The following is a 16,472-nucleotide window of genomic DNA, read 5'->3' as shown; positions in this document are numbered from 1 at the left end:
CTGGTTTATGGCTTTCATGTCATCTGTTGTGTTGCTTAAGCAGCTGGAAAAGGTATCAGCTATTTAAATCTAAATTCAAAACTTTTGATTAAAAATATGTGTTTGTTTTCCTTTCTTGTGCCAATTGAAGTTCCTTTCCATGTGTAACGGAAGGTATTGTATCTCTTCTATATAATATAGTGATTTTAGTTCTCACTTCTTTCAAGCTCACTTTGCAAAGCAGAGAGTTGCCCCTGTTTTTAAAAGGCTGTGGCAAAAGAACTGAAAATACTCAGGTAATCACTGCATTTTTGCATAAGGGTTGCATTAGGGAGGTAATGCAGTAGGACTGCAAGACTTGGTCTTCTGCATGTAACCAAAGAAAGCACAGTCTGCTTGCCTCAAATCAGTGCATGTTGGTGGAAGTACATCCTCCCTGCATGTAGACAGAGGTTACACTTTGAAATGAAAGAGAAACTGTCATCCTGGTGTGTCTTTTCCAGTGCCCTTTTCCCAGCCCTCTGCAGTAATCAACAGCTGAGAAGGACTGGCTCTTATGAATAAACTCTTCAGTGTTGTGTTTCTTGTTACTTCTCAAAATGGGAGAATAAAACTGCCACTAAACCATTTTTGTTTTCTGTATGATGCTGCATATAACCTTCCAGCTCTGGGCTTGATAATTTGAATATAGAAATACTTTGAGTATCTCTTTCCAGTGCCCATCTTGCTCTTGATTATAGCCTGTAATTGCATTTTTTGAGTTGATAAATGTAATTTTTTTCCATTTATTTGTATGAAAATTGGCTTGTAATGTAATGTTGCTGACTCCTAACTTGATCTCTTTCGCTCAGAAAAATCACTGTGAATTTTTGAGAAAAAAAGGCCAACCTCCTCTGCCTTATTCAGATTGCCTGTTTTCTTTCTTAAATTAGGTCTTCAAACTAAGCTGTCACTTATAATTTAAATATGACAGAGGAGATGGCTGAGTTGCATTTAGTTTTTTACCTTGAAAAACTGTAGGGCAAACCAAAACTATAGCAATGGTTACACTCCATACAGTGCAGGAGAAGGACAGGATAACATCATACCTTTTTCAAGGGAAGGTAACCAAGGTGTGCAATATATGCTGATAGAAGAAATGTACACATAAAAGTAAAAAAAGCTAAAAGCTTACTGAATAGGTGACTTGGTACTTGGTCTGCTAGGAAGTAGTCTATGTAGTTCACTATACTTCTTAACTCCCTGTACCTTTGTTTTCTCAAGTAATATCTTACAGAAGTTATCTACACATTAGATTGAGACTATTCCATGTGTAACCCTAAGAGAGAAATGCTGTGAAGATGCCACTCCTGCTCATTGCTGAACTACTGTGGTGTAATGGAGTTAAGCTTTAATGTATTTACCATTCCTAATCCTTATGTACAAAGTTGCAGATGCTAACCTTTTACAAAAAAATATAGGTGCTAGCTTTAACTTGCTGCTGTCATGCAGTGCTGCAAGTGCTGTCTGTGATGAACAGGGATCTCAGGAAAGTGACTTGGCAGGTGTAGATGTGGAACAGTTTATAGTTTTTTATAGCTTTTCCTTACTAAAGAATTTGTCTCTTATATAGTTTTTTTTTTTTTTAATTTACCTGTCTATATTAGGGAAAAAGTAATTTGCAAATCCCTCCCTTCCCCTTTGAGTTTTGTAAACAATAGACTGGGTTTTAGGCTAACAGTACCTGCTGATTTATGTGTTCCTGCTCTTCTAGACCTAGTGCCTGGTTTGCCAGACTTCTGGCTGTGTTAGAACATGTTTTGTATTTAGCAGCTTAATCCATGGACTGACTTGATTTTCAAGGGAGAATTTTGCTTTCCACAGCCAGATCTTTGACTGGAGCTGATGCCCAACCTGATGCTGGATTATTAATACCCAGTTCAAAGTGTCCAGTTCATTTTTCAGTTCTTGAGTTCCCCACTTTACCTCTTAAGTCTTGGTTGTTCTAGAAATACTGACTTTTGGTGACATACTCTATTTCTTCTCAAGTACCATATAAAATAAGGTGAAACTTATTAGCAGGAACTGTAAGTATATTATTGTAGACATCTGTAATAGTGGAATTTATATTTTTTTCCCCTTTCAACAGCTCAGCCTCCCATTACTTAATGCTTACTTACAGGCTATAAAGGAACTATTATAATAAAGGGTGTTTACAGGACTCTGCTGTAGTCTGAGGAAATTCAGAGAGGCTGTTTTGCAGCCTGTCCCCATTCTCAGCCTCTCTGGAAGCTTTTTTGCATACTTACTCTAGCTATGAATTTACAACAGTCCCTCAACACACCAGGGAGAAAACTGACTGGGCTTCATTGGATAAAAGATGAATACTACTTTGTAAAAATGTTGTTTAGAGTATTTCTTCCCAATCTCAGACATTTTCAGTAGGTCTTGGTTCTAATTCAGCATATATGCTTCCTTTTAAAAACAAACAGGATTGGTTTTATGTTCTTACTGAATACCCTCTACAGTTTCTGAGGGTGGAAGGCTGAGTGTTATGTGGGAAGGCAGGAATACATCGATACTGAAGGGCTCTTTACCTGCACTACATGTTGCTAAGTTTCTTTTCCCCCTCATTTATCTTCATTCCTGTGTGCTATCCCACACCCATTTTAAGGATTTTTTAACTTTTTTTTTGCATTTTAACTAAAACCTTACAGGCTTTGATGACTGTTCAGTTAGTAGAGCTGATTTCACTCCCTTTAGGGTATCTAGCACTAAGAGTTGTACAGTTGGATTTTCCTCTGTCCCCAAGCAAATGGGATAGACAGAAAATAAAGTCTGATTGTATACTTTGGGACTGGTTCTAATATCTTTCAGTGTTAATTTCCAACTGTTTGTAATAAAAACCTGCTTTAGAAATGATCATCAGCTTGATACAGTTATATGGTGAATAAAACCTGCATCTTCAAACTGTATTTCAGTTTTTGAGGCTTATTTTTTTCTTGACAGTCTGTAGTGGTGGTTTTAGTGCTTGCCCTCCTTAAGCAGGAAACACATGCATCATAAAAGTTTATAAAGATAATGAGTTCAGATTATTACAGTGGTGATATCACTGCAACAGGCAGAGAGACATCTGGCTGTGGTCAGATACAGGTGCTCTTGGGTTTTGTGTTGCTGTTTTCTCTGACATCTGGATAGTGCAACTCTGAGTTTTCTTCCTCTGAAGAACAAAAAGTCATGTCTAATGCACTTTTCTGCTATGAAAGTCCTTACAAATATATAAGGCTGGCTTTTCACATGTAAAGTGACAGGATGAAAGCCACCAAGCAGTTTTTCTTGTACTGTTAAACCCCGTTGAATGATTGCTCTCTGCCTTACAAACCAAAGGCTTCTCAACTCCTTCAGTCAGGTACTGGCTGTTGTCACTGCCTGGGCAGAGTTACAGATCATGCTCATGATGTCAGTGTTGCTACTTCTGCTTCAGACTGGATCACACAAGTATGAAATTGAGTTAAACATGTTAAAATCTAAATAAATACTTCCATGTTTAGTACCATTTAAATGGGATAACTTTTTAATTAAGAAGATGTGTAAAAATCTGGACACCTTCCACAAGTGTCACGCATCAGCTAGATTTGCTAGCTTTCTCTTACAATCCATTTGGGCAGAATTTCTGATGTATCCAACAGACACCTCTTTAAGTAGTAACTGGGGAATGGAATCAAAATAATCCGAGTGTTCTTTTTAAAATAATTGCATTAAGCGTCCACTTAACTGGGTAATATTAGATTTATAAAATAAAGCTTACAAAATTAAACAGAGTATAAATGAGTGTCAAGTGACTACACTCTTAGTTTATACATTATCAAAAGGATTTTACATATATTATGGCAATTTAGATTTTTTGTTAATGTTAAATACATTGAACAATTTTGGTATTCATTTACACATAATAATGTCCTAAAATACTATTGACTGTAGAACAGCAGAGTGTGGAAAATAATTTGGTTCAAAATAGTCTTCAGGGCATCTTTTCTTTTGAACATCTCATATTGTTTAAATGAGGAAATAAGTTTAAAAACATGATGTGAGAAGAGAGTGGAAGTAAAATTTAGCTGTGTCCTCCAGAGGGTTTTTAGAGATAAGCTGTGGAGATAAATTCTAATTTTCTCTGATTTTTTTTCTGTTAACCTCATTGTGTATGAGACATGTGTGTGAATTAAGAATGCAAGTAGTCATGATAATTCTCATTATTTAATATACATTTTCCCTTGTTTTAAAAATACTATAAATTTTGAAGAGATGGTAATAGTATTTGGCCAGAGATTCTTACTGAATTCAGGGTTAGCAATGTTTTTACAATACTTAGTTGAAAAATGTAGTTTGTGGCTAACTGCCCCAGATTTTGAGTGAATGAAAATAAATATCCAAAGACAAGATCTGAGTTGTGACTTTGTGAAAAAGGAATAGTATACTTTTCCAGTTTTCCTTGTGAAAATTACCCAGAAATTTGGGTAAATATTTTGACGTGACCAGGAAACCTGAGCAACTAAATGAAAGAGTCTTATTTTCTGACCTTAGAAGCATCTTTGGATAGAAAATTACTTTGGAAAGTTAAACTCCGAGTAAGAAGAACTTAAGAGATAAACTAAGACAAATAAGTAAATACATAGGATTTCCCTTAGAACTGCATGTATGACTCTTGTGAATAGATTTGAATAAAAAAAATTGGAAGTATGAGAGGGAATTTCATGTTATTGAAAACAAAACTGCTTTATTTTTCATCCCTGATCTGTGAAACTGTCATACTGAAGGCAGTGTTATGAGGTAAAGGAGAAGCTGGGAGAGCAAAATGTTGTGCTGTAGGATAAAAAGGGAGAAAGGGCGCTGAAATATTTGGTTTGATTACCTGTGTCTCCAACCTTTGTTTTTTAAATGACAAATAAATTACTTCCTATTAAACTGTCAATGGTGTTAATGTTAAGATGTGGTTGGTTCTTTTAAAGATTTGTTGTAGCTGTGTAAATAAATGGAGACCAGACCATTTCTTTTGATCTGAGTGTATATTTAATAAATATTTAAAATACAGGAAATATGGAATTAACCAGTACTTGGCCAGCATGGTCCTTATTATACTCAAACTTCCTTTTTGCCATTTTAAATTACTTTTTTCCAGTTATTGAATGTTTATTTGTGTGGGTTTGGCAGCAGTGAATGTGAGATAAAGCTTATTTAGATGACAAAGCAAATGATTTTGCTATAAAAGACATATTGAGTAGGAAAGATAAATGTTATTTTTCAGGACTCTGAGTGTTTAAGTTGTTGGTTTAGGAGCTTCTTGTAGCTGCTAAAATATCTGGCTTTAGCAGATTAACTAGTGATTATTAAATATGTTTGCCCAGACTAGTTACTTGCTTCCCCCCTTTATAGGTGAAGGTTCTTTCCCCAGCACTTCAGCTGCTCAGTGAACTCATGTGACTCTTACCATTGGTCACATCCTGTACAGTACTTCAGAAAAAATTAAGTCCAAAGCAAACAAATTTCCTCGTGCCTTGTGGCCTGTGCCAACTTAAATGTTGTGTTAGTATTGATGGTAGATATGAAAATACCTGTAAATACTCACTAATTCAGTGCAGTAGTCACTGACTGTGCAGCACTTACATGACAGAGAGACAGAAGATGGATGAAAAGTAACCAAATGTAGGATTGGCTTGTTCTCTTTAAATGAGTGGGACCTAAATGGCACTGTTATAGGAATGTATGAGGTTCATTTCTCTAAATGGGTACTTGCTACAGCTACCTGCTCTCAGCACTAGCAGGTGCACTGGTGCAGACACTGCTCACCTCTCTCATTTCTGCATTTCCTCCTGCCTACAGCAGTGAGAACCACCTCTGCCACTTGAGTGTTGTGTAGAGCAGTGCAGACACATCCAAACCAGTTTCCAGCTGTGCTGCACCTCCCCAGCCCTGTGTGGGGCTTCCTTTCAGTGGTGGATTTCAAGCTGCTTGCCTGATCCTTGGATCTAATGTTTGATGCTTGCTTACTCTGGATTTGTCTTCCTCTTCCTCTAGCAGAACATCCTCAAAGGGCCTTGTTTCCTCCCAGTTTTATACTGGGATTGAAAGTGCTATCTTTGCCTTTTATACTTTTTAGTGTAGTTTGATGTATGGTCAGCTCTGTTTCCTTTTCAGAGGTATCTGTTCCCAGGCCACTACTCCCATGAGTTCTGGGACACGTCCACCACAGCCCTTGTCTAGAGTGGTTAATGACTTTCCTGAAGGAGTCTGTTAGTTGATTTGGGATTAAAAGGATACTGTTTACAAAGTAGAACACACCTATGTCTTGGGTGTTTCTTTAAACCTCTGCTGTGTGGGTGTTCCTAGATAACTTTTGTTTTTTCAAAAATTCCCCATGGAGTGGCTCACAGAGGGGAGGAGCAGTGTATGCACAGTGTAAGAAGTGCTGATAGGTATGGGGTCATGTTTTCTCAGAGGAATGGGCCTAAAAACTTGATTTCTTGATGAGACCTGTTAGAATCAGTAGAACTACCTGAGTGTAAATGTACCTTGACCTGAAGTAAATGTGTCAAGGACAGCTCCCAGTGAAAACAAAGGAAGCAAGTGGCTTTTGTTCTGTGCTGTCAAAATTAATATTGTAGAGGTAAATCACCCCTACATCTGCACCTAAAGCATTTTGCAGTAAAGGTAGTTAAATCTAAATGCATCAAGAATATCCTGTAATTTCTAGAAGATTTTGGAGTATCTAGAAGAAGGAGTGGGGTTTTTTTGCCTTCCCAGTAACAAATACAGCTCAGGGGTGGGTGGATAGAGAGTACTCTTGTGAACTGCTTGGCAAATTACTCTGCTTTGCCTGCAACTTCTTGAGTTCAATATTTGCCATGAATGGAAGGATACTCCCTTCTGCTAAGTGAGATTTCTCCCTATTCTTTTTAAGACATATTTGTATTTATATTAATTATACAATGATTGGCTTCATTTTCTGCAATTTTTATTGTTCATACACATTTATCTTTTAGAGCAGGCAGCTACTTTCAAGGTAGGCTGCTCTTGGGGAACAAAAGCTAAATCATATATTGTAATTTTTCCTGTCATCCTGATAACTGTTTAAGTCAATATTTAGAATTTCAAGGCTTAGATCTGGGTGTATATAATTGGAGCCATAGCAGTTTAATAATTAAAGTTGCAGTAAAGTCTCCTTGAAATGTAGGTGAGTCCTCTTCAACACAGAGGACTAACACTCGGTGTCTTCCCTCAGCCTACAACACTCAGACCAGGAGTACATCAAATGTTCAAAATGAATGGATCTTTTCTTGATAAATTGGTGAGTAAGAAGAATTGCTAATGCTTAGATCAAAAAATATGTCTTTCTTCTACACATGACATATACAACTTTGCCCTCTTGATTCTTGTTTAAAGGTAAAAATTAAAAGTAAGTTTTAAGTTTTTAAATTGAAAAGTATTTAAAGGCAATTTCCCTGGGTGTTTGTAGCTGCTGAAATCTTGTTCCTGCTTGCTGAATCAACCTGCATCATCTGCACCATCATTCAGTGATGCTCAGCAAGGCAAACAAGTTCAGAGGACTCTATCCTGAAGTTCCAATGTAACTTTATATATGGTCCACCATTTCATCATCCTTGATGACTCCTATGCACCTGCTGTCTGCTTTCTTTCTTTAACTCTCATCTTTAAACTTTCATTTCCCCTCAGCAGAACTGCGTAATTGATACTTTTCTTTTACCTCTATCTTATTTACAGTAACAGTGAGCCTCAAGCATTCTGGTGCCACATGGTACATTGGGAGAAACCATAAAATATTCTCTGCTTTGAAGGAGACTTATCCAAACAAAGATTATACTTTCTTATGCAACTCCTCTGTGGACAGGAAACATGCTGAGTGTGCTAAGCAGATAAACATCATTTTTTCTCATGTGGACTTGACCATTATATGTCCTATACTGTTTTGGGCTTTTTTTTTGTAATACAAACCAATGGGTATGTGTGGCTCTGATAGCCAGGAAGGTTTGTTTAAAGTTCCATGCTGGCTGAATAAATACTAGGTTGTGAAACTCCAAAGGTAGTTTCAGTATGATGCATTACTTCCAAGGTAGCATGCCGATCTCTTTTGCAAACATTGAGTAATTACGGGATTGAGTAGTTTCAGGTGAGGATTGTGGTCACCAAATCTTCTCCCATCTGTGATGCTAGGCTGCACCTCTCCTACAAATACCAATGGTATATCAAACTCTCTCAAGCAGTTGTAGCACCCATCAGGCATTTTTTAGTCTTGAGCAACACTCTTTGCTGGTCTGGATCAGTGTTGACCATGGTTATTCCTTCTATTTGCATTCTTTATACCTCTTTTCCCTTGGATAAGACCAAGCTATAGAAAGTTGTTTTGCTAGAATAGATTGACCAATACATCCCCTTTTCCCTGCTTGTTCCTTTTTCACAGCTGTAAAAGAGCAGACAGAACATATGAAGAGCTTAGAAAATTCTACCATGAAAAGCATTGTCCAGAGACCTTCATTCTACTAAGAGAAAGCCATCTTAAGTGTGGAGGACAGCTGCTGCATTTCTAGGGACTTTTTGAGACCCATTGTTTAAGGTTTGGGTCAATTTTGCCAGATATTAAGACTTTATGAATAAGGTTATCTTTTCTAAATATCAAATTTCTATAATTAAGTCTAATACCTCCAAAGAAATATGTGACCTACATTTTATAAAGGGATTTCCATGGTTCCAGGACGTCTTTTAATAGGGATTATTAAAATTGTTGTTATCAATCTTTTTGGTTTCATACTATTTTTTTCCTCTCTCTAAGAAATTACCTCTGGGTTTGAGCATATCAGCAACATGCTGGAACTCAGAAGGCTATACCAGACAAAAAGAAATCCATAAGATATATGACCCCATTCCAAACTCACATGAATTAACCTGCACCTGCTGTAATGTTTGCAGGAAGAAAAGTCAGATTAAGATGGAAAATAATCAAATAAAAAATTTTGCTTAACAGCTGCAAGGGTTATAAGAATTGAGGAACATGACTGTCAGAAGTGCTGAGGAACTGCTTCTGCCACTGGCTACCTCTTGAAATTGTTGGTGCTTAGCACCAGGAAAAACTGGAATCACAATACATTGTCTTGTGAACGGTGGCAGGTGGATGCCAGCAATATTTATAAAGAGACCTCTATCCCTAAACTGTCAGACTGCAGAAGGAAGAGTGTTAAATTCTAATCTCTGATTTACAAGTCTGGCAGCATACACTATTCACATGGTGTGTGATTTGAATAATGATGCGTCTACTCCTGATCTCATTAACCCTGATTTAATCCAGGATCTTATTTCATTAATTCCTGCAAGCTTTCATACAACTGGTTACACAAACAAAGCCCTAAAAATCCTGTAGCACTGTAATTATCTTTCCCTCTAAATATTTTCATGATCCTTTATTTTTGTTTTGAAAGAAGTCTCAGCTTGTATTTTAAAAGAGTGATGCATCTTCAAGAATCTCAGTTTTAATTTTACATGCAGTGGAACTCCCTGACACTTGCCCTCCCCAGGGTTCAGTGGACTACTCTGCATAACCTTAATAACTGTATGCTGCAGAAGGTTGAGCAATTGTGTTAGTTTAATAGAGTATTTGGTGAGAGGTCTATCAAAAACAATAGGAATGTCTGTTATTTGCCCTAACCTTTTTATGGCACAGTTCTTCATTCTATAATGCAGAATTATGTGTTTGAAGACCTCTGTAGAAATCTGTACAATTTTTCATTACTTGCTAATTGGATAGAAAAATGGCTGTTTGGACAATCACCAAGGGTTTGCAAAGTGTGGTTGAAATGAAAATTTTGAAGTTGTGTACAGCTGTATTTTATGTATTTTGCATGTTTTTGTGTAGCACAATGACTTCCTTTCAGTTTGTGTGGTTTGTTTTTAGTTGTTGTTTCTTTTTCACTGTACAACATAATTTAGAAAAGATAAATCCTTTCTTAAAAAAACCTTCTATATGATTTTAAACAGAGAATGCAAGATACTGGATGAGTCAGTTAATGTTCTCATTAGAAAATCCTGCTGTTAAGGATCATCTGGTTTGTGATAGGATTTTGCATAAAGGATTTATGTTACTTTGTGTCTCTCTAAACCTGTCTGTGTCACAGAGATAGCTTATCTGCTTATCTAACACATTTGTGATAATGTCTCCCAGCACTTTTTTTTCCTAAGAGTGTATGTTGTTGCTTTTTTCTGTATTGATTGTCTCTTCAAATTGGTATGGTTGTAAGAATGAACATAAATACAACAGAAGTTTCATATTTACATATATATATGCTAATATGCACAGGGTTTTTTTTATACTGACAGCAGAAATATTTTTGCTGCATGGAATATCCACTTTTGAATGTCTAAAACTGTAGTCTGTTACATTTTTTAATAAGGCTAGGTGTCTATGGGGAGAAACTCTTAGCATGCTAAATTCTGGCATATCCCACTACTCAAAGAAATGAGGAATGACATCGCACTTTCAAGCAAAGTTAACAATGCTTCTAATAGTTGGTTGAAAATTGAACCTTTGTGAGAAGGAATTTATTTTTATTTGAAATTGCTTGAGTAATTTAATTCTGCTGGAGCTGGACTGGGGGAGGATGGCTGAGAAGCACCTTTTTTGCCTCCCCACAGTACCTCCCTGCAGTATCCAAGGTTGCAGGGAGGAGTACACGTGTGTTTCTGAGCACCTGCACAGATGTGTGTGTGTGCTGAGAACTCTGGGCAGCTGAAATGCACACAGATGTGCTGTGCTATTGGCAAACGCAGGTGAAAGGCAGGAGTTCCAGCTGACAAAAGCCTGGCTGGCCATCCATTGCCATGAAGGTTATAGAGGTGGGGGAAGAAAATGCCAGTTAGAGTCTGGTTACCAAGCATCTTCCCCATGGCAATCCCTGCTGCAGCAGTGCATTTTGCCCTTAATCCCACTACTCACATATGTTGCTAAATACGTAAAGCAAAACAAATTCCCAGCCCCAGGTGAAAACTGGGAAGGAGTGTGTACTGCAGGGGTTCATGGGCAGGTGTTAGCAGACAACTCCACAGCCATATGAAATCAGGAAGTTGCTTCCAGTTCATCTGCAGGTTGAGAGACCTGCTGCAGTCATATAGTGTGATTCTCTGGGAGGTTTCTGAAATGCAAAGTCCATGTCAACTCTGCAACTTGCCCACTCTAAATCTTAGAGGCTTTGGGTCATCATCTCTTAAGCGTATCATAGATGGACGGTGTGTCCCTCTGTTCTGGTGACAGGGTGACAGGTTTGGTTTTCCTCACCCTTTTAATAAATTTATAACGAACTCTTGCTTTTGTATTTCTCACCTACTTTGGGTAACCTACACATAAAGATCAACAAATGTACTCGCTGTTTTTCAAAGTCTTCCTTAGAGGTGTCTTGTCACAGTGTGTACAAAATGCTAAGTGCCTGTGCACCCGGCCTGTGCCAATCACTTCTGCTTCTTCGTGCTTCCTGCCATCTGCTGTGTCTGTTCATCAGTTATGCTTTTCTTACACCTACGTTGAGAGGCCTCAGAGAGAGGTACTGTCATTTGAAAAAAATGGGTCAGGATGAATTCAGTGGCTTGGAGTGGCATCTAGCACCCAGCACACCATAGTTTTCTTATTTCCCTTTTTTTTATTGCTCTAATTATAATTTTCAGTCTCTGTCTGTTAAGTGCATTAAGATGTAATGAATTGCTTCTTCTGGTGGAAGTGAGATGTAGCCAAGCACATCTCCAAAACCCAAACCACAATGTGCAGAGGGTGTATTCTTTTTTCTTCCTGATTTTCTCTGAGACAGGTGGTGTTTTGTGATTGTTTTAAAATGTGCTCTCTACTTTTCTTATGGTTGTATTCCTTGCTGTTTCTTGTAGTCTCCCTCTCCCTTCCCCCTCCACCCCCTCCATGTTTCTTTAACCTTTTCTGATAATTAAAAAAAACCGCAGTAAATTAATTGATATAGGTGAATATGAGCTGTCTCCTTTTGAACTGAAGATCAAAGTGTGAGGGTAAGGGATTGAACAAGATTTTCTGGAGCTGAGTGAATGCAGAAACACACACTCATGTTCACAGACATATAGAGCTAAAAGATTGCACAAGACTCAACAAACCTGAGAGTTTTCTTTATTTTATTAGAAAGCAGGCACTTATCTCTCTAGAAGTACAAGGCTTTTGACATATGTCAGAGTGTAAATCCTATCCAGAAGATCTTTCCTTATCAGGATGTAAAAAATATGTAACAAATAACATAACAAATCTGTACCAAAAATGGAAGAATGTGGAAATTCTTTAAAAGAGGAGATTGAATTTTCTGGAGATTACTGGTCACTACTGATGTGTAGAAGAGGAACAGAGGATTTAGGTGTGGCACAGTGTGGCTCATATGGGCCTCACTTGGCTTCATAGCTTGGGTATCTCTGGCTGGGATAGACAGGAGAGTTCAGACACAGATATCACCAAGAAGTACCAGCAGTTTAAGCAGGAGCAGGTTGCACTGTGCCTTCAGTGCACAGTGCTTTTGTGGTTAATGTAGAATACACTGGATGTAGGAGTTAATTTTTTTTTTTCATAACAACTGCTGATTTGGCAGTTTTTAGTAAATTTGTTGCCAGTTGCTTGCTTTAAATCTGACCTATTAATATTTTTACATTGTTGTTTTCAATTGCCCTGCTATTGTCTCAAATGTCTGAGGGATGTCCTTTGTTATAAGTAAAGTTTATAAATAAAATTAGTGCCAAAATGGGTATTTAAATGTTCAAAGAACAATGTGCATGGCAGATGGGCTGTAGAAACGTTTACTTATGGCAGTGTAACAAATTTTGATTGTGCAGGCTGGTTCTAGGTGTACAGTAGGCAGGGGAGCAGTCCTGACATGAAGCTTTGCAGTGCTTATAAGGCCCTCCCATCTGAGAAACAAGGGTGGCACTATGGGCTTGCCTGAGCAGCCATGAAAGCAGCACTTCTGGCTGTGTCCAAGGCTTTATCTGTGCTGGGAGAGAGCAAATCAGTGCATCTGTTTTATGTAACACGACAAGAAAAACAAAGGAGGGTAAAGCAGGTCAGAGTCCTCATCATTAAGGTACCTGTTTTGCTGGAGTAGATATGTTGTACAATATGTAAAACTTGGTGAACAGATACTGCTTTTCTCTGTCAATCAGATAGCAGTCGTGTGAGCCACAGAAACAGACTTGATTTTAGAGGCCAGATACAGAAACCAAAGAGAGGTTTAGGAGGCTGTGGTTAGAAATAACCCCAGAACTAGGTAGTACTGGTACAAACCAGGAGGCTCATGAACTGTACCTCTGTTTTTTTTTTGGTGTTTTTTTTATTTATTTATTTATTTATTTATTTATTTATTTATTTATTTTCCTCTGTCACATGCCTGACAGCTGGGAACATGTTTCCTATAAAGTTGGGATAAACTGATAGTGAAAAAAGGAGAGCGGATTTGGAATCCTGCAGCAGTGAAACAAGAGCATAGCTTTTGTCAGGAGCTCAGATGATGTGTGCAGTAGCAGTTTGGGATCTGTGCCTCTGTTAGAAGATGGGGGTCACTGCTACAGAGCACAATCTCCAAACCATCCTTCCCCCTCTGCTTGGTGACACAACCACTGGTGAGTGTCTCCTGTTGTGATGGGGAGATCTCAGTCTTGATCACAGTGCTTGAAGGTCCCATGTCCTCCTTCTGTGTCTTGGACCTCGTATTGCCTTAGAAAGAAGAAACTACAAGCTAGTGATGCAGAAGCCCAGAAAATAAAAGCTAGATGGTTTCTTATTTCTCCCTGAAATCTTGTCATTTTGCTCTTTACAGAATGTAAAGCTTATGCTATGAAAGTATACTGGATTTTAGTGCAGGCAACATCTTTCTGGTTGAAAATAATTTTTGTTTTGATTCTAATTCAGTTGCTGAGAGAGTTTGTTCCAACCTTGCTTTAGGATACATTGTTTGTTTATATTAGAACTACAAGATTCTTGAAAATCAGAGTCACATTTCTAACTAAGGACATTCATAATTATTCAATAAGTCTTAACTAATTTTAGTGAAAATGGTACAGGAAATTACTTAGGAGAACTAAATATTGAATTGATGTACTATGCAGAGGAGTTTTATTTTGAGGCATTTAATAATTGAATGATTGAACTCAAATATTTTTTGAAGTTACAGACACCTTCTGCAGGAAATCAAGATGGCAGTTGTCTCTTGAAATATAAAGTATGGTTTTTGAGAAAAGGGATTGAAGGAAAAGCATTCTGTATCTCAGAGGAGTCAAACTGCTCCTGACATTGTCATCTTTTGATAATTCAAATGTGTTGCATTGTTTCCTCTTTGCTGCATATGATTCCAGGCTCTTATTTCTGCTCCTGTATTTGTCTTCAAGCAGGGCACACACTACAGATTTTAGAATTGTGAAAGACTCAATATTTCTCAGCTTTCAACTCTTTCATTATGTATGTGTCTTGTTTTCAAAAGCTTTGATTTTGATTAAACCTCTTGCTCCCAGGATGCAAGAACTGTTGTTCCCTGATAAATCACCTTATAGTCTGATAGTGATTCTTCTCATAATTTTTCATGGTTCACAACAGTTTTGAGGAATGAAGTGTTTGCTTTAGGATTTTGTACCTGCAGCAGTACCAAAAAGGATTTTGTTGCATGTAGAGTAATGGAAAAGGTTGCAGCAATTTCCTCAAATGTTTTCAGCTGAGTTTCCTGTAAAGGTCAGAACTGTTATAGTAAAAAAACTTGAAACTTTGGTGTAGTGAAAATGGCAGAAGTTCCTGTACTTTCCTCACAGTAACTTTTATGGCTGACCTAATTTAAGCATTTGCTCTAACTTCAAGGAAGCTTTTTGATAGAGGGGTGGAAACTTCATCATGTAAAGGCACATCAATAGAGGAAAGTTGTTTCTTGAAATGTAATAAATTATTAAATTCTGAGAAAAAAAGCTAGATCTTGCAAACAGCAGTAGAAAAATTATATTTTCACTTTGAAAGCTGTTAACTGTTCTTTTTGTCTTTCTTTATGATTGTCTTTCTTTATGATTGTTCTTTGTCATTCTTTTGAATGACAAAGCATGTGTCATTTCAATGAATAACAAAAGATAAGGTGCTTAATTTATAAATTTTGTGTTTAATTTATAAATTTTATATGTTGAAACTACCATTTAATAGGACACAGGTATACTTGAATATATTGTATTTGCCTATGTGATAGACTTTCATCACACTATATAATTTCATCTTATTTAAAGATCTGTCACGTTGTAAAGCTGACAAGCTTAGGGATAACATCTTTCAAATTTCCTGTGGCTTGTACTGATGTAGGATAGGATTAGAGAAGATCCAAATAAAAACAGCTCAGGTATTGTTTAGGATATTGAGTTTCTTTAGAGAAAATATATTTCAAAGTTTGCTAGAAGAAAGTAATTTTTTCACAGTGATTTGACTGTTGGTATCTATGCGGTATGGTTGAATCCTAGTTACAAAAATGTAGTATTTTTTATGTATGAAAAGGGTGTACAAATTGTAAGGGCCTTTATGCCCTCATAATATCTTTGAAACCATAATATTCCACTGAATGAAGCTTTGTTTAGTTTCAAATTTCACAATTACTTTTTTTCAGTATATCTCAGATTGAGGGTGCTTCTTCCGAGTAAGAACTGCGTATCATATTGGAATCACACTGAAACCCACGTAGACAGGAGGTGAAAGCTGTCTTAAAATTTCTGACATCAAGAGACCATCTTTTAGGTTTAGTGGTTGAAATGCAAGGTTATTTACTTAAGGGTTGGGTTCCTGAGGCATAGCTTCTTGAAAATGATCTACCATTAACCTGAACCTGCAGTTATCTCTGTGTGGGCTAGGAATGAAGTGCATCGTTTAAATCCATGAAATTGATACCGGGCAGTGCTCCAAAACCAAGAACCAAATATCCCAAAGATTAGGTTTAGAGATATTTTTGAAGCTGTTAGCACTGTGAAAGCCTACCTCTTTGCAAGTGGGTTGTGTGAGTGAGACAGCTGCTCATTCTGCAGAAATATCTCACAGGAGCTGAGAGGTAAAGAGCCAAGCACTGCACTCAGGATCCCTCCAAGCTCCTTCTCCTGAGGCTCTTTGTGGGGTTTCCATTGACATCTGTCTTGTGAACTTTATTCTGGGAGGGGCTCTCAAGGTCGTCAAGCCTGTTCCAGATATTGTCACCACAGGGATTGCTGTGGTGGATTTACATAAAATAAAATAAAAATGAAGGTTTGTCACACTGCGTCCCTTAGAGGAGACTCAGCGTGGCGCAGGTGTCCGGCTGTCCCCGTCCACGCACCCCGTTCTACTCAAGGGCAGATTGGCCCACAGTGAGTGGTGGTTGTATTCATTAGGGTGTGAATATATCTTCTGTAGTCAAAATAAAACCAGAAGCCAGTGCAAAAGTCTTGGTCAGGAGGTGCACTGAAGTCCTTGCTGG

At 37.6% G+C, this 16,472-nt stretch overlaps 1 protein-coding gene across 13 annotated transcripts in view; it reads left to right on the top strand.

Moving 5' to 3' along the window:
• The window catches only part of SH3KBP1 (SH3 domain containing kinase binding protein 1), a 209,163-nt gene that overhangs the window by 55,808 nt on the left and 136,883 nt on the right, over positions 1 to 16,472 (top strand). The window contains exon 1 of one of the 13 annotated variants that reach the window (XM_085559312.1): positions 7,259 to 7,300. The exons of the other annotated variants lie outside the window; for them this stretch is intronic. Within the exon in view, the coding sequence (XP_085415438.1) occupies positions 7,265 to 7,300 (36 nt within the window). The 5' untranslated portion in view covers positions 7,259 to 7,264. Of the gene's footprint in view, positions 1 to 7,258; positions 7,301 to 16,472 lie in introns of those variants that run through there. 13 annotated transcript variants of the gene reach the window in all.

This window comes from Lonchura striata, chromosome 1 (genome assembly GCF_050655825.1).
Source record: "Lonchura striata isolate lonStrDom1 chromosome 1, ASM5065582v1, whole genome shotgun sequence".
NCBI classification, from domain to species: domain Eukaryota; kingdom Metazoa; phylum Chordata; class Aves; order Passeriformes; family Estrildidae; genus Lonchura; species Lonchura striata.
This window is presented reverse-complemented; position numbering and strand designations above follow the sequence as displayed.